The 21,655-nt window shown below is 37.2% G+C and overlaps 1 protein-coding gene across 1 annotated transcript in view; it reads right to left on the reverse strand.

Annotated features, from left to right (window-relative positions):
- LOC308337476 (fibrous sheath-interacting protein 2-like) overlaps positions 1 to 21,655 on the reverse strand; it is a gene marked incomplete at both ends in the record, with an annotated part of 70,602 nt that overhangs the window by 14,657 nt on the left and 34,290 nt on the right. Inside the window, 3 exons of the mRNA XM_080795573.1 lie at positions 1,119 to 10,471; positions 11,838 to 20,311; positions 20,615 to 20,718. Coding sequence (XP_080651699.1) covers positions 1,119 to 10,471; positions 11,838 to 20,311; positions 20,615 to 20,718 — 17,931 coding nt within the window. The remainder of the gene's footprint in view (positions 1 to 1,118; positions 10,472 to 11,837; positions 20,312 to 20,614; positions 20,719 to 21,655) is intronic.

The following is a 21,655-nucleotide window of genomic DNA, read 5'->3' on the forward strand; positions in this document are numbered from 1 at the left end:
GTATCTGAAACTAAAAAAAAAAAAAAAAAAAAAAATGCCTGTAATGTATTCACCAGCTCTGAGACTTAGTTCATTGGGCTGGAAAATAATGCTAAGGAAAATACGCTCCACGCTCCTAGGCTTATGCTCCAAGCCGGCTGGTTCTGTAGAACTTTGCTCACTTTGTAAATCACAGACTATATCCTGAGTGTGACTGCACACCATCATCCTTGCAAGAGCCTCATTTATATGGAGGGACTTTGGTATTACATGAGAATGTGGGGCTGGATCAGTGTTTCCAGGAGTTTCCATCTCCTGGAAAGACGATCCCTAGGCCGTAGTGCCCTAAGTAAGATCTGTAAACAGAACTACTTTCTCAATAGTTATATTGTACCAAGAACAGTGTTTTGGCATTTCAAGCCCCTTTTAAAACCCAAATATAAGACTGCAGAAAAACTAGTTCATAAAAATAGAGGTATGAAGACAGCTGGATATAGAACAAGGGTAGAATAGGAAAGAAACTGGGTTCCTCCTGAGTGTGTCAGAGTATAGGGTTCTGTGAAAGCATTATGTAATGGAAGTGAAATAAGAAGAAACAAATGAACTGTAAAGAGCCTGCGGTCTGATGTTTGTTGATGAATGTTGCTAAGTAAAACAATACTACTGTCGAGACTTAAGTTTGAGGATTTCAATCTTTAACAGGTTGACCTATTATGCTAACTGGCCCTTTTGGACCCATGTAATACTATGATAATGTATATCCATTAAAAAGAACTGTGGGGATTATAAAAATTGCATTTCTTCTGGGTTGCCAAATGAGGACTACAGTTCCAATGAGTCCTGTTTGCTGGTAAGGGTATTTCCCTGTATTCCCATTCTTCAAGAAATGGTGGTTTAGTCTGACTGGCTAATGGAAAACAGCCTGTCACCTTTATACTGAGCCACACTGCTGATGGGTGAGTCCCAGGAAAGCAGAGAAGTGGCTGAATCAGAGTGTCCCAATTCTACTGGGCTGAGCAAGAGAAAATTGACAATATTTTATAAATGCATTCCCATAGACCTGCCTGAAGAAGGAAATCACATGACAACCAGGTCTCAGTGACTACTCATTTCTTTTCACCATTGCGTTTAGCACTTACCTCTAATGGTTTTACATTCAGTCGTCCCACTTCATCCAATGAAATGCGCCTTTCTCGCTTTTGCTTTCCTACGTCAGGTGTGCCCAATGAGTGACTCCTCCCGCTCACTGACACTCTTCTCAGTTCCTCAATGCTGCATCCGGTTCTAGTTAAACACTCCAACTGCAGCTTCTCAAGAGGTTGTGTTTTTATAGAAATGACTCCTAGGTGTTCTGCCACAATGTCTGGATCGATATTGATTGGTTGTTTCCCACGGTGAGGAATTATTTTAACTGGAAGTTCCTCTTCACTTAAATCTTGACCTAATTCTTTTTGCTCTAGCTCAGGCCCTCTTTTAACTGCATGCTCATGCACCTTTTCGACAATTCGACCAAGATCCAAATCGCCAAAGAGATCAGCCTCTGAATCTTTTGAGCTAATCGTTTCTAATGGACAATTGGAAACTTTACTGATGAGTAAAGAAGCTACCTCTTTAGGGAAGACACTGTTTGTACCTTTCATGTCATAATAAAGTTCTTCATGAGTTCCAGATTGTTGTAGTACCTGATTATAAACAGACTCGACGATCTGAGAAATAATTTCTATACTTTCTGGACTTAAAAAGGTTTCTTCAGGATTAGCAGCTACAACACTAATGTTATTTTTGGAAATTTCAGCTGTCACAGATTTTGTCAATTGAGATGCAATTTTATTTACTTCAGACTTTGATAAATTTTTTGCATCTCTGCTTGAGGCACTTGGCAGCTTTACTAGTTTAGCCAAGAACAAGGCCAGCATTTCCTCTAAAAACCTAGCATCTAACACAGTCTCTTTTTTTGTTGAAGGCTTTTTCTTTGACTTAAGGTCATCAATGATCTTAACCACTTTTTCCATAATTTTGACAGCTTCCAGAACTAACTCTGAACTTGATGCTTCTTCTTCTACTTGAGGATGAAGTTCTGAATTGGAAATTTCCTTCACCATTAAAAATCCTATTATATCAGAAAGGACATTGCTTTTACTCATTAAATCCTTGTACACTGAAATATGGGAGCCAGAATGCCTTAAAACACTGTTATAAACAGAAGTAACTACTTTTTCAATAGTTGTACTGTCTGCTAAAGATACAGTGGGTGATTCTTTGACCTGTGGCACTACTATAATTTGACTTTTAGAGAGATATTCTTGGAATGAACCTAAGATTTTTGAGATTATTGTTTGCATTTCAGCATGTAGAGAATTGTTTTGTTTCTTACCCACTTTTGGAAACAGAGATAAAAGCTTTGACAAAAAATTTACAGCAATTTCTTCTATTATGTGAAAAGGCAGTTTATAAGCCTGTGATGGCTGAGACTGGGGAACTTCAGTGGTTTGGATGACATCTTTAAGGATATTTTCAACAACACTGTCAACTTCTGTACACTGATGTGGCGTTAGCTCTCCAGAAAAATAGTTTTGCAACTGGTTGCCAGCCACTTCCTGTACAACTAAACTAACTATGGTTTCTGAAAGGATTTTGCAACCACTGCTGACACAATTTTGTATGCTCTTTTGAGATCCAAATTGTGGCAAGAGATTATTATAGATACTCTGAACCACTAATTGAATAATTTCATCATCATTAGGATGTAAGGATTCTACATACTGTACAATCATATCTTTATCTTTGGAGATCTCTGTCATAATTGTACTTATTAACTTCATTTGAAGGAAATACAGTTCTGTGTACAAATTATCTTCAGATATTTCTGCTTTAGCACTGGCTACTGTTGAGAAAATTTTTGATAGAAGAGAAGAAATTATACTTTCTAAAAATTCATAAGGTAGCATTATGGTATATGGTGATGATGTTTGACATTCTTTGCAGGCTGTTTGGACTACCTTGTGGACCTTCTTCATAACCTCCTTAGATTCTAGAGGCAAACATGCTGCCGCAGGAACCTCTTCATAAAGTAGCAAGTTTAGCTGATGCTGAAAAATTTCTTCTATGACAGCATTAGCTAGCTTTCTTGCTAAATTTCCACCATTACTATTTATGTCCTTATTAATGGAGTCTTGAGATCTATATTCCTGCAAAATATTGCATATAGAGGAGTGAACAATCTTGTTGACCAACATTTTATCACTTGATGGTATGTTAGCCATAGAAGGTGCCTCGTCAGAAGAATCTATCTTAGTTGCAGCTGCCATTTTTTTCTCACAAGGTGCTTTATCCACAGATGGTTCTTTTTGCCTGAGAGGTAGGTTGGGAACTGATGAAACTATATCTGCAGATGGGAGGAACTGACTTCCCTGACCTGGGTTCAGTACTTTAATTTGAGCATCTGAAAACTCCTTTAACAGGGAATCAATCAGTTTCATAGCTGTGTCATCGAGTGCAGTTTGATTTACATTTTTGGTTACATTTTGACATGCATCATCTGTACCCAGTGAGGAATTAAAAACCAATTTGTTAACTATTTCAGAGAGAATATCTCCTAAAAAGTTAGCAGGAAAAATCCCACGGTTATTTTCTGGTGGATGGTCTGGTTTACTAGGTTTAGTTTTAATCTCTTTATCTTCACTTTTTTTATTCTCTTCCTCTTTTGCAGGAGCATTGTGTTTACCTGGATTTGTTGAGGCAGGATGGGCTAAACCCTTGCCATCTGCTTGAGTTAAATATACCGCTTTATCACCTAGGGGAATTGGGGATTTTGAATCATCTACTGGTTCTTGGAAAGGAGACATTTCTAAAACATTTCTGTAAATGCTTTCAGTGAAATTTTGGACACGTTTAAGATGCAAGGTCTGTTTGTCATCTGTAACTCCATAAGCTGGAGAATCTCTCCTCTTCTCTTGGATCTTTCTATCTCTCACTTTGGATTTCAGAGATGGTAATTCAGAAGGTCTATCGTCTTTTTCTAATGAACTCCCTCTTTTCTTGTCACTCTTCTTTTTATCTATTTTTAAAGCTGGTTCCAGCACAACCTTCTTGTTTTTTGTATCATCAGTAGCTGGTGAAAGATGTTGGTATACCTCATCACATTGCCCTTTCTCCTCTTTTATACCCAAAGTGTGTTTCTTCTTGCTTTCCTTCTTTCTAGGTGTCATACTCAAATCTGGCCCCTGAGTATCTTCACTTTCCATATTAGTTGTTGGGAGAGTAACTTTTGATGCCTTCTCATTCTCTTTTCCAATTGACCTTTCCTTTTTCTTTTCATCCCCTTTCTTTTTATCTGCCACACCTCCAACTAACCCTGATGCTAGGGTAATTAATTCACCCTTCATAATGCTAGTTATAGTGGTACATATTGGCTCCTGGATGCTACCTATCTTCATAGATGTCTTCTCCTTTTTGAAATGCTCTTTTCCATAATATGCTCCTCTACCTATTTCTAAAGTGTTCATTATGTCTTTCAGGCCTGAGGTTAGAGGAGTAAGTGTAGGTAATTGTTCTAGTGAAGAAACTGGGTTCTCCCTCAAGCTTCTATTTATTTTTGTAAAGGTATTATATGGTAGGTGTTGAACTTTTTGGATGATGTTATCCACATTTAGAAATGAAAAGAAGGTGGAAGACCAGTCTCCTGAAAAAAGTGGTTGAATCTTGAAAGCAGAGATTGCCTTTTTGGCTAAAGCAGCTATCATCTCTATAACAACGTTACTGCTATCATCTTTCTGAACATTGTTAGATCCATACATTTCTATGACCTCATCATACACAGAATCAGATACTTTATTGACTGTCTCTTTATCTATTGGTGGAAAAGAAAACATTTTTCCAGAATTTGCTAGGACTTTAATTTTACTTTTCCTAAATTCCCCTATCAGGCCACTTGCGAATTTTATAGCCATGCCCATGGGGTCTTTTTCTGATATTTCTTTGTCCTTAGGGTTTTCAGCAATACTTGGGAGAGTATAAAATTTGCGAACAAGGTCAATTATGACATCTTCCAAAAATGTAGCAGAATACACGGAAGCCTGTGGAAAGCCTGTGAGTATTTTTTCTTTATCAGAATTCAAGGGTTCAATGATATGGTCATTTTTGGGTAAGTCACAGGGAAGGGATTCTTCATCATATAAAAATGGCTGCAGATGGTGGTCCACAATTTCTTTCATAATAAAACCAGCTATTTTCCTGAGGAACAAGCCTCCCTTTTTGTATGTATCACTCTGTGCTTCATTTACTAATTTAAATTTTTTCATAATATCGTTACATATGGAGTTAACGAAGTTCTCACTTGCCCCTAATTGCATACTTTCCACATGCTCCTCTGCTGTGGCAAGTCTAATTTCATGTTCAGAAATTTCTGTCATAATTTCGTCAGTCAGTTTTGAAGCTGCATTCACAAACTCATAATCTAGTGGCACCTCTTTCTCATTGAGTTCAGTTTCAGTCTCAGATGAAGGGAATATATGTGCTAGAAGTTTGTAAGTCATATCTTCTAAAAGGGAATGCGGCAGTACAGTGATGCATGATGGCAAAACGTGGCTATCATCGTTGATGCTGTCAAGCACATTTCTGATGATCTTTTCATCTTGGAGGGAGGAATAGGAAGAAGTTGATAATTCTCCCAAAACTAATGACTCCACTTGATAATTGTAAATTTCTCCTAATAGCAAATAACATATTTTTTGCCCCAAACCGACAGCATCACTTTGTATAGCTCTATAAATATGAATCAGAGATTTATAATCATCTAATATTTTTTCATAAATTAGGTTGACAGTTTTTTTAACTATTTCTTTATATGCCTCTGAAAAATGCAGATTTTCATCCAAGTGATCTGCAACTAAAATTTCTGATGTGGTAAATTCTAGCACAATTGATTTTACTAATGTTGTAACAATGTTAGTTACATTAGTTTTTGCTTTACATGGGTTTTCAGCAGCCAAGAAATTATGTGAAAATACATAAAGGATTCTGCATAAAAGCTCAGAAATTACGTCCTCTAAAAAGATAGCTGAATTTACAATAAAAAACAATTCTCTTTGTTGAGGATCTGTTGCTCTCTGTTGATAAGTTTGACCCACTGTACCTGAAGGAAGAGTTTTATCTTCAGATAAAAATGACTCAAGATGATGGTTAAATATTTCTTTTATTATATAACTTGCTATTTTTGTAACAGGTATTTTACTTATGCCTTTTTTATCTTTTTTAAGAGACTGGCATAGATTTGAATGAGAAATATCAGCATAAATGGCATCAACCATAGCCTGGATATCTTTCTCTGAAATTGCATTTTGTTTTTCATTTCCATGTTTAATAATGCATATTGCATGTTTAGAAATTATTGACATGATCTCATCAGTCAGCCTCACAACTGTGTTGCGGAAGTCTGACTGCAAAAAGTCTGGGTCTTTTGCACTGCAGTTCAATGGATTTATCTGATCTAAAACCTGAGTGACGATTTTTTCCAAATGTGTATGTGATAATATGGTGGTATATGGTGTATAAGTCTGTCTTTGGAGTCTTGATTTACTAATAGCATAATGAACTCTCTTTATCAAAGTGTCAGCATTGAGTCTTGAATATGATTTAAAAGGCAGTTTTGCTATGAAATCTGGATGAATTTGGAAATCAAAAACTTCAGCCAGGATAATTTTAGTTACCCTTTCAGCCAATGTTTTTGTATCATTGAGAAAGTCTGTATCAGGTTCCAGTTCATATTCTTGTAAAACTTTGCTATATGCCATGTCAATAATTTCAGTCACTACTTCTGTATGCACTTGTGGCAAACACAATTGTTCCTTAGCATTTTCTAGGATGCTAACTTGAGCTTTTGAGAATTCTTCTGTTATCAAATATATGAGTTTTTCAGCTGTTTCCAACAGTTCTTTTCCTGAATCTCTTAATGAGTTTGTTTGAACAATACCTAACACCCTGTGGAATATTTTGCTTAAAATCCCAGAGATCACATCTTCCAAAAAGGCTGAGGAGTAAACACCAGCAAAAAAATGCTGCCTTCTCACATCATCAAAGTATGTATATGATGGAGGAAGTAATAACTTTCCATACACAAATGGATGGAGATGCTGTTGACAGATATTTTTAATGATAAAACTGGCTATTCTATCAATAAGAACATTGTTACTACTTATGTCCTGCTCAACTGTTTCTTGAGACCCAGAGTTTTGCAACATATTTCTAAACACAGAATCAACGAGATGCTGAGCATCATCCTCTGAATAAATAGATTCGGTTTCTTCTTCATCTTTTGAAAATCGAATTTCATGTTGGGAAATTTTCATCCTGATATCACTAATTAGCTTTGAAGAGATTTCATCACAATTAATTCCTGATCTACCTTTTGGAGTTTTGGTGTATGGAAACATGTTATATGTAGAAGGAAAGATTCTAGATAACAGCTCTCTAATTATGTCTTCTAAAAGTGTGTATGGCAGCAAGGTGTTATATGGAGATAAATGCTGGCTTGGCTTGATAGAGTCACTGCTGCCACTAAAGATGTTCTGAATAATGTTCTCTGCTGTTAAAGTAGCATAGGAAGAAGGTGACAAGTCCCCAGAAAATAGGGGGTGAAAAAGATAATCAGAAATAGCTGCTACAATTAAATTGGTAACATTTTCTGCAAAAATATCACTATCTTTGAATTCTTCATTATCAACCTCAGTGGTTAGTCCATGCTGTTGCAGGACATTCTCATAAACTGAATTGACAAGTTCATCCACAGTGTCTAGATTTACAGTGGGGAAACACTGCTTTTGGTCATCACGAAGAATGCAGATTTTAGCTTTGTTAAAATGGGTATTTATTGAGTTTACTATTTTTTGGGTCATTTTATCCAGTTCACATTCAGTGTTATATTTTGGGTTGAAGACCTTTGATAATATCTGGGCAACAATATCTTCTACAAAGGCATTAGGATAAAAGCCCATACCTAGTGATGATGGCTTCTGGGGTCTATGTGACTCTGTGACCTCACTGAGAACCTCTTTAACCATATTTGATATTTCATCCAGTGGAGTCACTGAACAAGGTAAGCCCTCTCCACACAGAAAGGGCTGAAGGTGATTTTCAATAATCTCTTGAATAATGAGACTGGCCATTCGGTCAATCATTATTGGGCTTTGGCTTACTATATTTTTCTGGACTGACACAAGGGAGTCAGACATCTGTAAAACATTATTATAAACAGACTCCACCATATTTTGAAGGCTTTTTTCTGTATATAGATGTTGACAATCATATTTAGTGAGCCAAATCTTATGCTTTGAAATGGATGACAAAACCTTGTTTATTATACAGGTAGACACCTCATTAAAATCTGAAGTCAATAAATATTTCTTTCCCAAGCACAAAGCCTTGCAGGGTGGAGAAATGAGCTGAGATAATAGCTTCCTGATGACATCTTTTAAAAATGAGTGCGATAACATGGTAGTATAGCCCGCTGAATGTTGGCCTTGGTCATTAAGTTCTCTCAGGTTGTTTTGAAGTTTCTGCAATATATTTTCAGCTTTAAGAGGGTAATATGAATTGGGCATGAGCTTTCCTACAAAGCACAGTGGGAGTTGGTAGTCTACACTCTGTCTCAATATGCCATTAGTTATCTGTTCTGCTATTGAGGTGGCAGCATGTGTCAGATGACTGCCACCAGTAACTTGTAATGCATATTCCCATGAAACAGCACTATTAACTGAGTCAGCAATCTTTCTAACAGTTTCTTTATTGATTGGTGGAAAACATATCCTTTCTTCAACATCTCTTAAAACGGTGACTCTAGCATTGTTAAACTCATTTACCACGGAGTTGACATCTAATATATTTACCTTATTGAGCTGAGCTTCAGTGATGTTTACATTTTTGCTCTGCAAGGAGGTGGAGAGATTAAGGAAAATGTCTGCAATTATCTCCTCCAGAAATGTGGCAGAGTAAACTCCTGTGTTCATGCCTCCTGGATATTGCATGTTAAGAATAGCTGTTGCATTCACTTCCTTTTTACCTGGTCTTTGAAGAGGAGGTAGAGGAGAGAATTTTCCTGAAAATTGCTTACCAAATGGGGCTTGCATTTTGGAATGAATCACATTGAGGTTATTCAGTGGTTCTCTCAAAGGCTTGCTGTCATAATTTGTGAATCTTACAGAGCATTTATCCTGTCTTGATTCTTTTAATTTTGGCCTTTCTCCTTTTGGGAAACCAGGGGGTCTTTGTCTTCTTCGATACCTTAAATGCTTGTTTGCAAAAAGTGGGCTTCTGGGAGGTCGGTATATACCACAGGACAGTTTTTCCATCAAGGATTTTACCAAGGTATGGGAAGTAATACTAAGCATAGATTCCTGATCTATTTCTGCTAGATTTTCCAAAAGGGCTGACACATTATATTCTTCAAATGCTGAGCCATGGTCCATTGTTCCCCTGCAATAATTCTCTATGTTTTGAAGTATGTTGAGCAGTTGACCTTCTGTTGGTATTTCACCAGAAAGAGGACCATCTGTAAGGAGGTTGTTGGCTGTACATTCTTCCAAAAGTATTTTAATAAATTTCTCACATACAATGTTCAGAAGAAAAACTGATTTTGGGGAGAGCCCTGGGTTATTTCTAGGTATTCTATGACTTTGCTGGTTATCTAAAGATAGGAATCTTTTTCGTGATATTTTACCAGAATCCATATCCCAATTTGGGCATTCACCTGGCAAAACCAAATTGAAAATACTGGCAATTTTATTGACTACTTCTTCGGATTCATGAGTTTTTAGGCTACCAAACAGAGTGCTTAATTTGCATGCCAGAGAATTTAGTTTATTTTTCTGTACTAGTTGATTAATTCGGTGAGTAGGAGATGATTTCCAACCTCTACAGCCTGTCTGTCTTTTCATAGTTTTGGTTTTGTTGTGAATGGGCAAACTATGGGTTTTAAGCCTGGAGAGTGGTTTCCTTCTTCCTCTCCTGTCAGGCTGATGCTTTATTCCTATTTCCTTGGACAGAACATGGATCACTCCTACTAAGAGATCCTGAAAAAGATTGTCGAAGTCAGCCACAGCTACTCTTGGGCAGTATATATATTTTGTTTTCACAGAAACCACTTCTTGTGTAATGTCTGCCTTTAAAATGTCACTATTAAAAAGGATTCGAATAATGATTTCAGAAATGCTTAAAGCAAGTCCTCTGAGAGAAACTGACCGACTTGCAAATACTTGTGAATGAATTAAAATAACCTTGCTAAAAGCTGCATCTTGGTTTTCCAGTGACTTCTGTTTTGTTCCACCACCTTCAGTACAATCAGAAATGCTAGACATTATATAGGAAATAACTAATTCAGTGAGATGTTCACAAAATTGATAAAGTGAAGTATCATAGTTAATGTTTCTTAGAGGCTGCTTTGATTCATATTTTTTCCTTAATGGTGTGGAAACAGTGAATACTTTTTCATCAAGAGGACCTTAAAACAGAAAACATTACTATTTTTAGCATGCATTAAGAGAAAATGTTGAGCATTCAAAATACTAGCAATATTTTATACATGAATTTTACCTAATTCAAGAAATAGAAAAACCTAGTCAAGAAATTTCAGAACTGAGTTCTCTTCATATCTCTATTTCCCACCTGTGGAACCTTAATTCAGCCATGAAGTTAAGAAAATAGTCTAACAGAATTCAGATCTCTAAGTGCTAGTTTCTTCCTTGTATAGCTATATTTCCAGCTTTAAAAGCCAGAAATTCTAGGGCAGAGAAATGATTTTCAGCTTTAGCTGCAAAGCCCTAGTGTGATTCCAGTGATGACTACAGACCTCATATAATTCTTGAAAATATTTTCAGCTGTTTATCTAATTATCCAGTATGGGACTATATAGTATAGATTAAATTGAACTGGATGAAATTGCTGATATTTGACATTTTTTGACACACAAAATGGTTATTTCATATGGTTCAACCCAATATATGCATGTATCATATTCATAGAAAGGGAGTACAGATATCCTATTTGTAAACATGGATTTGGAGTGTTGTACTTAAAAAGAACTTAAGTCACAGCACTGGAACATGAACACACAAAGATGTTTAATGCCGTTGTTCTTATAAACTCTTATCACCAATGACTGCAAAGAATTTAACTGTATATCTCAAAAAGAAGTTGGATCATTACAGTCAACTATGTATGAAGTCTGACTGTAATTTAAGAAGTCATTTTTTTTAGAAAAGCACATGAAAAAGAAAACCCTCTTTGAACTTCTATTTGAGAATTGCCTGTCGAGCAGCTATATGTCCCAAGCAAGACAACCGATTTCATCATATCATAGGCAAACCACATGCCCAACCAAAATATCTCACTTTAAATTATACCCATTTAATTTCATCTGTTGCTAGCAAAAACTGAACCATACTCCTCCAAATAACAATTAGGTAAATGTGCTCAACATTTTTTTCTTTTAGCACACTGACCAGTTAAAAAACACATAGTTAGGGGTGCCTGGGTGGCTCAGTGGGTTAAAGCCACTGCCTTTGGCTCAGGTCATGATCCCAGCGTCCTGGGATCGAGCCCCGCATCAGGCTCTCTGCTCAGCAGGGAGCCTGCTTCCTCCCTTCTCTCTCTGCCTGCCTCTCTGCCTACTTGTGATCTGTCTGTCAAATAAATAAATAAAATCTTAAAAACACACACATACACACACATAGTTAAACAGCCACCCCAAATCCAAGGCTATTTTCAGAGAAGCAATGAATGCAGCTTCTTGGATGTGAGGTGACAAAACTCATTGCCTTTTTTTCTCTAAAATGATGCCAACGTTTTATAAGTCATCCCTCACTCACCTCTGGTTTCAAAGTTCTTGAAATGTGTGACCACAGCCGTAGTAACGTATCTTGCTACTAGATGGATTTCTTTTGGTCCCAGTTCCTGATCTGCAAAAGCAATGACTTCAGCTTCTTCGGGAGGTTCTGGTTTCTCTAACGTTGGGGACCTATCTTTCCACTTTTCCAATAAAGTGAAATCTTCTCCACCTGCTACGAGGCTTTGGTTTTCTTCTTTGATTTTAGAGTTGATTCTTCTTTCCCATATTTTAAGCAAACTTTTCTCATCCTTTTGTTCTTCAGACATCATAGACAAAGGCCCTTCCTTCGATACAAAAACCGGCTTCATTGTTTCTATACTTTCATTAGAATACGGGGTTTGACTTGGAAGGCCATAACTTAACAGCATGGTATTGACAATATTTTCTGCAGCTATACCTATTTTGAGTGGAGAAATGGTTGTCTGTATATGGTTTGGCTTAACTGGCTTGGGGCACTCATGGTGAAGAACTTTTGGATTTTCACCTTCCATTTCTGTGAAGGACATGGGGTGCCCTGGTGCTGCTTGCACAGTGTCACTGGATTTCTGAAATGGTTTTGGTAATGGGAGAGAGCTGTTTCCTTTCACGGCTTGTTCAACATGGCTAAGGCCTTGGGCTTCACTTCTAGAATATAATGGTTTAAGTTCTGATTCGAGCCCTTCCAATGGCTCTGTGGTTTTAAGTATATCCTCTGCAGAGTATCTGACATTTGAAGGTAGATTAGAAGAAGCCTTCTCCTTTACTTTTCTATCTTTCTCTGAATAAAAAGATAAGCCAGGGATTTGTGGAAGATCATCCCTGCAGCTAATTCCCTTTGACTCTGAAGTGAACATTCCCATCCCAGTTGCAGATCTGGGCCAGTTGGCAGTGTAGGCACTTTCGGCTACTTTGAGCAGATTTTCCTTTGGATGGCTTTTGATCATCAACTCATAGAAATGAGTACACTGGTCCATCAGTGTGCTGATGATCTGACTTGCCACAGTGTTTTTTTCAAATATGCTTATTGAAGATGGGTCCATTTGGCATTTTCCTTTGTCTACCTTGTTCTTTATTATACCAAGCATGTCATTGACAGTATTAGCAGTGTAAGTAAGCAGTTCTAAATGGAACGAGTGAAGCTGTCGAAGGGTATTATAGTGCATGTTCTCCTGGGAAATCATACTACATGATTTAGATCCATTAGGAAACTTATTCCATGGTTGTAACTCGGGCAATATTGTTTTCATGAATGGCTTCTGTTCGACAGCAAAAAAGTTTTCAATAGGTATTTTCCCAATTTCAGAAAAAGCATATGTAGAGATATGTTTAAATTGTAGGTCTGCAAATGATTCTAAGGTGTTCAGAACCCCTTCCATGAGCTCTTGAGCGATTTGGTGGCTACAGCCCTCATATATTTTGTCTTTCAGCTTTGTGTTATAGATTGGTACATTGTTGAGGTTGTTTGTTCTTAAGGAGCCACCTTGACTTCTAGCTGTAGTTTCTTTCTTGCTTTCTAACATTTCTTTACCATCTGTTATGAACATCTGAGTCATGAAGTACACGTCTAATTTTTCTAATAGTTTCTTAACAATTTCCTGACCAAATATACTAATTTGTGCTTGGGAATTCTCAGCGCCAGAAGCAGCTCTTTTAAAGTTATGGCACCTGCTTTCATAAGCCTCAACAGATGACAAATTTAAAAGTGAAACAGATTGTTCTAATTCCTTTGTTTTCACTAAAATTTCATTCAGAACAGACTCAGCTACCATCAATAGCTTGTATTTTTCATTTCCCATGTCATTTGATTCTGTTTGCCACTCATCAAACATTTGTGTAAAAATACCTTCTTTAGGGAAGATTTTCTCTAGCTGGGAAGAAACATTCTCCAAAGAGAAATGGACTTCTGGATTTGCAAGAGAGATTGTCCTAAAATTCCTCTGTGAAATTTTGAGATCATGGGAGTGTGAATCTTTTATCTGGTCGGCTGAATTGTCATTTTTCGTAGCATATAATCCCTGCAAAACTGCATTAACTATTTTACTTGCTGTCATGATTTGATCAGAAGTTAAAGTGTCTACATTTACCATTAGTCTATTTTGCCTCACCTTTTGAAATTCATTCACAATTTTTTCCAGGATATTGCTTACTATATCCTTGGCATGCATTTTAAATTCTGCAGTGGGGAGTTTTGTTCCCACCAAGGAGTTTTTGGCATCTTCAGCTGACAGCAGGTATGGCAGACCAACGGCAGTACTGGACCGACTGCCTCTGAAAGTCTTCTCTCTAGGACTTAACTTGGACTGACTTTTGGCTTTAGCACCACTAGGTCCTAGCTGTTTTGTTCCAAATTTAGGCAAAGAGATAACTTCCGATTTTGCTTTGAAGTTTGCTTTAAAACTTATATTAGGGCTGTCTTTGAGACTAGCATTAGAACTGCAGGGCCTCAGAGATTGCATTCCATCCGACTGATCTTTAGGGGACAAATTCTCTTCTAGATTCAGCAAAACAAAATTTGTGATCTTTTTGAGAACCTTTTGGACCAACTCTTCGCCCACTCGCAATGGAGAAAATTGCAATAAGGTGTTTTCCAAAGAAGTGACACTTCTAATGCCTGTGTAAGGACAAACTCGTAGTATCCCATGTTCTGGGGGAACACTTCTTCTTTCTGCTTGTTTTGATTCCTGAAAGCTTGATGGATTCAATAGTAATTCATCATGGCCAGATGCTTCCAATTCTTCCCTGGTCTCCTTCTTTTCATATAAGGATGTCATTACTATTGAGAACATTTTTCTGGAAACACTTTCAACTATGTCATTTGCAACACGGCTTATATGTGACTGTAAGGTTTTTTCCCGTGCTGCTAATGTTTTCATTTTAGAATCAAATGTAGAGTGGGGGGGTTCAGTAAATGGAAGCCAATGGTCTATGTCTTCCATTACCCTCTGATACACCTTCTTTAAAATTTCCTTAACTGCACTTAACAAAGCAGTTTTTTCCTGTCTAGAGTCTCCATTTCTAAATATTTCTTCCAAAACCCTTCTCAGGTTTTCTGCTTCTGATATAATTTGGTTTTGATATGGGTATTTTGAAAAAAGAGACAATTCAGTGTTGTCATCCATCTTTCTTTGACCTGGCAATATTTCATTTTGTACAACTAGTTGTGTAAACAGGCTAGGATTCTGCTGTGAGTAAAACTTAGTTGCCTTCAAAGATATTTTATCATGTAAATTCCTTAAGATGTTGTTGACAGTTTCACTCACAATTATGTTTTCTTGGAATGAAGTATTGTTTGGATATGAATACATCTTTTGGATTTCTAAATCTATGTCATTTTTTATGAGCATCAAAATGGTACTGGCGATTATGTCAGCATATTCCCTAAGACAAGCTTGGGATATATGAATTACAGGTCCATGTTTTTTCTTGTAATTAGCAAATGTTTCATCTGTGACCTCTTGACTGAGAATGGTTCTAGCTGTTGAGAGTTCTAGGATATTCACATCCGATGGCATTTGGTTTGCTTCAAGAAATACGCTGTTTTGTTTACAATTTGTAAATTCTGGGCCAACATATGTTTTTTCTGTAGTCTGAGTATCAAGAGTAAGTAGCATATCTATTCTTTCTGTGGCAAAAGATTTTAATCTATTAGAAATGGCTTTAGTAATAAAGTGAACACTTTCCTCACATGGGTCAGCAGCTTTCTTGGCATCTTGTTTTTTAAGTACAGTTGTCTGATAATCAGAATAAACTGATTTCAGCTGTACATCTCTTCCCTTTCTTGCAAATAGAAATCTCCCCCTTTCCCCGTCATTCACTGAGTCTGTAACAGTAGATCGTTGATGCTCTGCTTTGGGCAATGAATCAGAAAATGCCAGGGGCAATTTCAGAGAAGTAGAATCCTTTGCATTTACACCAAGCATGATAGCAGAAGTGAGGTTTTGAAGAACAATATCCACCATATCATTGGAAATCATTGTGACACACGACTTAGGAACTAAAAGCATTGGAATAGCTTTATTTGCATACTTGGGGTTTGTTTCAGAGTTTGCTTCTAAATGTTTCCCACTTACGTTAAATTTATTAAGAGTGGATGCAGTAAGTAGGAGTTTATTCTCGTCCAGTGTTTTCTCACAGATGTCACTTAAGATACCCTCGATGGTATCTAGTATTTGAAATTGAAGTTTTTTTTGATAATCACTTTTATTGAACAGCTTTCCAACAATATCTTCTGGCTGACCTGGCTCAATCTCTCTGTCAAATAGGTTTTTTTCATATTTGCCTTTAGTAGACACAATACTTAACACCGTGTTAACAATCTGGCTTGGGATACTGCCAGAAACCACAATATTATGGATTAAGAATGGACTTTTTATTTCTTTATCTAACTTATGTTTGATTCCTTGTAAAATTTGTCTAGCCACTTCTGTTGCATATGAATTTAATTTACAGGCAGTCAGCTGACATATTGATGTGGTCTTTCCTGACTTGTTATGATCCAGTGAACAATAAGAAAATTGATCACCAGAATATGAATCTTTGGTTGATAGCCATGGTTGGCTGGAAGCAGTCTCATCCTCCTGTAGAGGCAAAGCCATTGGAATTGTGAAATTGATGTGAGGACAAAAAAGAGCATTTACTTTGGAAGTAGCAAATGTTTCTAAATTTGTTAATACTGACTGTATAATATCTTCAACTACATTCATTTTGGTCATTTTACCACTACTAAATGTGGACGGAAATATACATGGATTTCTGTCCAGTATGGTAGACTGGAGAGAGGCCTTTTCTTCATTGTCATATTCAGGAAAAGAGATAATTGCTGGACAGGTGATAATGTTAGATCTATTTTCACTTGCATTTCTATCTGTCATGACAGCAGAATAAAGTTTTTGAAGTATGGTTCTAACAACATTATCTGCAACAGCAGTTACATCTGCCTCAGACACTAAAGGAGCCATTATTTTATCCATAGATTGAATTGATTTTTGAGCAACTGGCTTATCACCAGGATGAGGAATGTCACATAAAGGGGACTGGGAGAGAGTAAGCACATTTAATTGATCAATTAAGTCATTCTGAAAAATTTCATTCAAAATATTTCTTATAATGGGTACAACTGGGGACTTTTCTGGTTCTTTGAGTTCTACTTCAAATTTTTTAAATGTTCTTTCTAGCTCCCATTGCTGAAGAGATTCTGATTTAGTTTCTTCTGTTGGTCTTTCCTCTCCAGCACTTTTTTTCTCTGCATCTGCAGGATCTTCTAGGTAGGACTCTGGGTCAGCCCCTCCTGGAAGAAAATTTCCATAGGTTGGCCTGTATCTATAATTTTCAATCCCTTGCTTTTCTGGTTCAGTTTCATTAAATAATTGAGGAGGCTCTGCATCTAAAATTAAATCAACTAGATTCTTAAGCATTTCTTTCTCCTGTAGTGGCTTGGTTATGCCTGTTTCCAAATCTAGTAAGCTCACGTTTAATATCATTTGAATAGCCTTCAAAATAGTACTTGATACTTTCTTTGCATGCATGTATAAAGCAGACTCCAGTTGTTTTTCACGTGTGTTTGCACAAATGTTGAAACTTTCACTTTCCCAGTACCTCTTGTTGCTCTTTTTATTTCCACTGATTATAGTGCCCAGAGTTTCTAAATTTCTTTTGGCAAACCCTTTCAATTTAGCAAAAACCATTTCAAAGATATCAGAAGCCATGACTTCCAGTTTATTTGGGTGCTTTTCTTTTGTGGTCCCTGTTTTGGGAGCGGTTGTCTTTCCGTTGTTGTTAGTCACCTCTTGACTACTTGGCTGGATTATACTGGACAACATGCTGGCGATTATGTCAGAGCATCTGCCCATTTCCTCAATAAGCAAAGCAAATGATAGGCTGTCAGTATCAATATAATCTGAGATAGCTTTAAATTCTGAATTTGTGAAAATGTGATCCATCTCAGCACTACAGAATTTTCTAATGATACCTTCTAGAATTGTGTAAGAAATGAGCTGAATATTAGACTGTAATGCAGTGGTTATTCTCAAATTCTCCTTGATCCACTCTCTGTTTTGTTCATCAGATTGTGGAGAACATGGACAGTATCCTATGAGCTTGTGTAACATGTCACATAAGGTATCCCCAATTCTATCTAACACTTGCAGTCTGGTACATCTGTGAACTTCCTCTTGCATATGAGGGCACTGAGAAGGCACACGTTGTTTTTGCTCAATCTCAGCAGTTTCATATGAGATTTTAGACCTTAGCTTATCTGAAGGGAGCAGAATATTGCTTTTACCTGTATTTCCACTTAGCAATTCACAAATGCAAGTTGCTAATGAACTTGTCATAACGTCATTATTTAGATTTGTGACAATAGAGTCTAATTCCTTTTCACTGTCAGCAAAATCTCCTGTATCTATAAAGTCTTTGGGAGGGCCACACTTCCCAAGCTTTAGATTTTTCTTATTGTATTTGAGTTCTTTCTGGATAGCATCCAAAACAATTTTTACAACTTTAGTTGTGTAAGTACTAAGGTGAGATTGAAATGAAGATTTCTTGTCAGGTTCAGGTTTTGAAGGATCAGCATGGCTTTCTAGTTTAAAGCAGTTTTGCAATTTTGGACAAATAAATGAGTTCAGCTTCTTAAAAACTGTGTAAGTGATCTTATCATTAATGCGAACTACAGGTTCAGGTGTTGATTCAGTTTCTTCAGGTTCTAACCAGGGATCTTTTGTAGGGTCTATGCCAAGTACAGATAAACATTTCATATTCCTTTTACTCTCAAGCCATATTTTTAATGGCTCTTTATTTGGTATGTCAGCATTATCTAGAGATGTTTGAGGTACTGATGGAGAATGTCTGATAATGTGACTATAAGCTATGTGAAGTATTTTTAATACAGCATCTACAATTTCTTGAGCTACTATTTGGATTTCTGATGCACAGAACATCTGGTTCATCCTTTCTTGACTGGACAGATCTTGTGGGTTTCCTGTTGTAAGAAGTGAAGCTTCCTTATTTTTATAACCTGAGTGATCAGAGGGCCCAGAAGATAGGTCTTGGAGCATCTGTGCTAAAATACTTGTAATTATGTCCTCTGAGGCTTTTTGTATTTGATGCTTTTCATCTTCACAGAAAAGCAAAAGGTCTCTATTCAAACATGGCTTGTCCTTAAAAAGGTCCTTATTATTAAAACCCGAGAGGTTAGTCTTTAATCCCCAATTGTCAAATGCTACTTCGTCTTGATAAGTAGGCTTTGTATGTAAGTTCATATTTCTTTTGTACTTCAAATCAGCATTTTCCCTTGTTAACCAGCAATCAGGAACCTGTTCTTGTAATTTTGCTTTTTCCTCTTTGATTGAGGAAATCAGTACATTTTCCACAATCTTGTCTATTTCTTTATTTTCATCTTCAGAATAAAGAACCATGCCAGGAACATTAATGGGTGGAAAGAGGCATCCAAGTCTAGGATGATAAGCTACTCTGGTACTGCTGAGTCTGTGCCCTTCTTCAGTGCCAGAAGGACTACTCAGTCTGGGGTGTCTTCTCTTTTGGACATCTGTTTTTGCTGGTTTCTGATGTAACTGAGCCAAGAGATCATCAAGTAGGTGAAGGATGATCATTGTTTCCTCAGATGCAATGAGTCTCTCATTATTAAGTCCAATTTGTATGTAACTTAGTATAGTGTTGATTGCTTCTTCTATATAACCAACCAGAGAGGATTGGGAAAAAATATTTGACACCAAGTTTTGTATGTCTTCTTTGCTAATCAAATTGGCGGCATCAGGTTCAGCACTGGATTTACTTTCGCTGGCTCTTTGAAGGAATGCATATATTGGATCTTTTTGGTGTTGCTGGTAAGCAGGTTTGGTAGTGATCTCAAGATGAGCAAGTTCATTTTGCTTAGAAGATGCAAGAGATGTCAGTTTTTCTAAAATCACATGAACCATATCCTCTGCAATACCACTCATGTTCTCCATAGTATAAGGTGGTGAAGCTTTTGAAGTTTTTTCTTCTGGAGAAATGAAATGTTCCCCACTGGCTGTTAAGTCTGATTTAAAGTGAACTGACAAATTTTCTTGTGAAAATACCTCAGTACATTTTTTCTCAACTGCAGACTGTAGCTTCTCAAGCACATTTTCCATAATTTCAGCAGCTGCTGAGGAGATATTGACTTTGGAGACCAAGCCTCCTTTGTCAATGTCAGTTTGATCAACCAAAGTTTCGGCCGTAACAGAAGCAAGACTGGGGAGGGTCTTGGTTAATTCAGACACCATTTCATGAAAAATATTTTCTAAAATCAACTCGGATTCCTCTTTGAGGTGATATTTAAAGTTAACAAAAACATTCTTTAACTCCTGCATCTCATTTACAACTTTTGCTCTTTCATCAGAAGATGGTGGCTGTTTTAAGGCATCTGTTTCAGTGATAGCATCTTCAGATTTCTTTGTGCCTGTTTCAATTGGTGCAGAAAGGTGAGTATCTGATTTACTGGTTTTAGGTTTAGGGGATTCAGGGGTTTTATTATATTTAGGTTCAGAAGCTTTATCTTTTCCTTTTCTGCAATGTTTTTTCCCCATTGCTCTTTTTTCTTTGTGGGCAGAAGATGGTTTTACGGGTGTTGCTGGTTGTCCTATTGACCCGTCAGCTGTGTCCGCACAGGCCTCTGCCTGAAATGTCTCTGCCTGAATACATGTTTCATATAGAAGCATTTCACTGCATGTGCTACAGCAACTCACACTATCTGAAGAGAGGGTAGAGTCATCAGGCATTGGGTATATAATATTTTGCAACCTTTCTTCATATTTTGTGATGGCTGGATATAATATACTGGTCACTGCAGCCACAACCCAAGACATTATATTATGAACTATACTGTTCAGTTCTTCTGAAGTTACCTGGAAAGGAGGTAAGCAGGACACAAAGGAAATCACATATGGATTTACTCTATTGTAGGGACAGGGGCTAACCTTTAATTCCTTGGGTCAAACAATGCATAGCTGGAATCTAGCCATGGTGTATAGAAAGAACATAGGAAAGGATCTTAGAATAAGAGATTAATTTCAAACTGGTTTATTCTCTGTAGCTGTGATTTATTCTTTGAATATGATTCCCTTTGATTCAAAATCCCCTGGAACATTGATTTTGAGCATTTATTGTTGAGCACAAATGTCTTCCTGGTTAAAAAAAATAGCCAAGTGGGTGTCTAGACTCATAGAAAACAATTGCTCTGGCCAAAAGTAAGATTGTGTTGATGATCCAAGCATTATTTCTTAAAAATACAAACCAGATTACCTTTGACAAACTATTTCATGAAACAGATTTGCAGTCAAAACATTTATATGCCTTTGCAGAAATAGCCTCCTTTTGTGTAGACATCTGTCCAGCTAGGAGGTAAGGGTGAAAAAATACCCAGCAGAAGGGTCAGCCTGTGGGCTCTGTGGCCCACTGGTTGCTGCCTTCCTCTGTCAGTTCACTGTGTTTTTATGCAGGCAGATGACTACAGCTACTTGTTAAGGTTTAATGAATAGTCAACAATTAGCACTAATGATTTAGTGGAAATGAATAGGCTTTGGGTCCAACAAAAGATTATCAGCGCAAACTGTCTTGGAGAGGGAGGCAGAGGATAGTTCACATTAATCTTGGTCAAAAACGCTGAGCTAGAACTGGGATGGACTCAAAGGGCCAGAAGGCTGGGCAGTACAGGGAATTTGGGGGTCTCCTTCACTGTGAGCTGAAGTAGAAACCCAGGGACCAGACCTGAATGACCTTTTTCTCTATGGTTAACTGCACTCACTGTCACAGCTTAGACTGGACTGGAGGCAAATGCCAACT

This window comes from Martes martes, assembly GCF_963455335.1.
Source record: "Martes martes genome assembly, chromosome: X".
Classification (NCBI taxonomy): Eukaryota; Metazoa; Chordata; class Mammalia; order Carnivora; family Mustelidae; genus Martes; species Martes martes.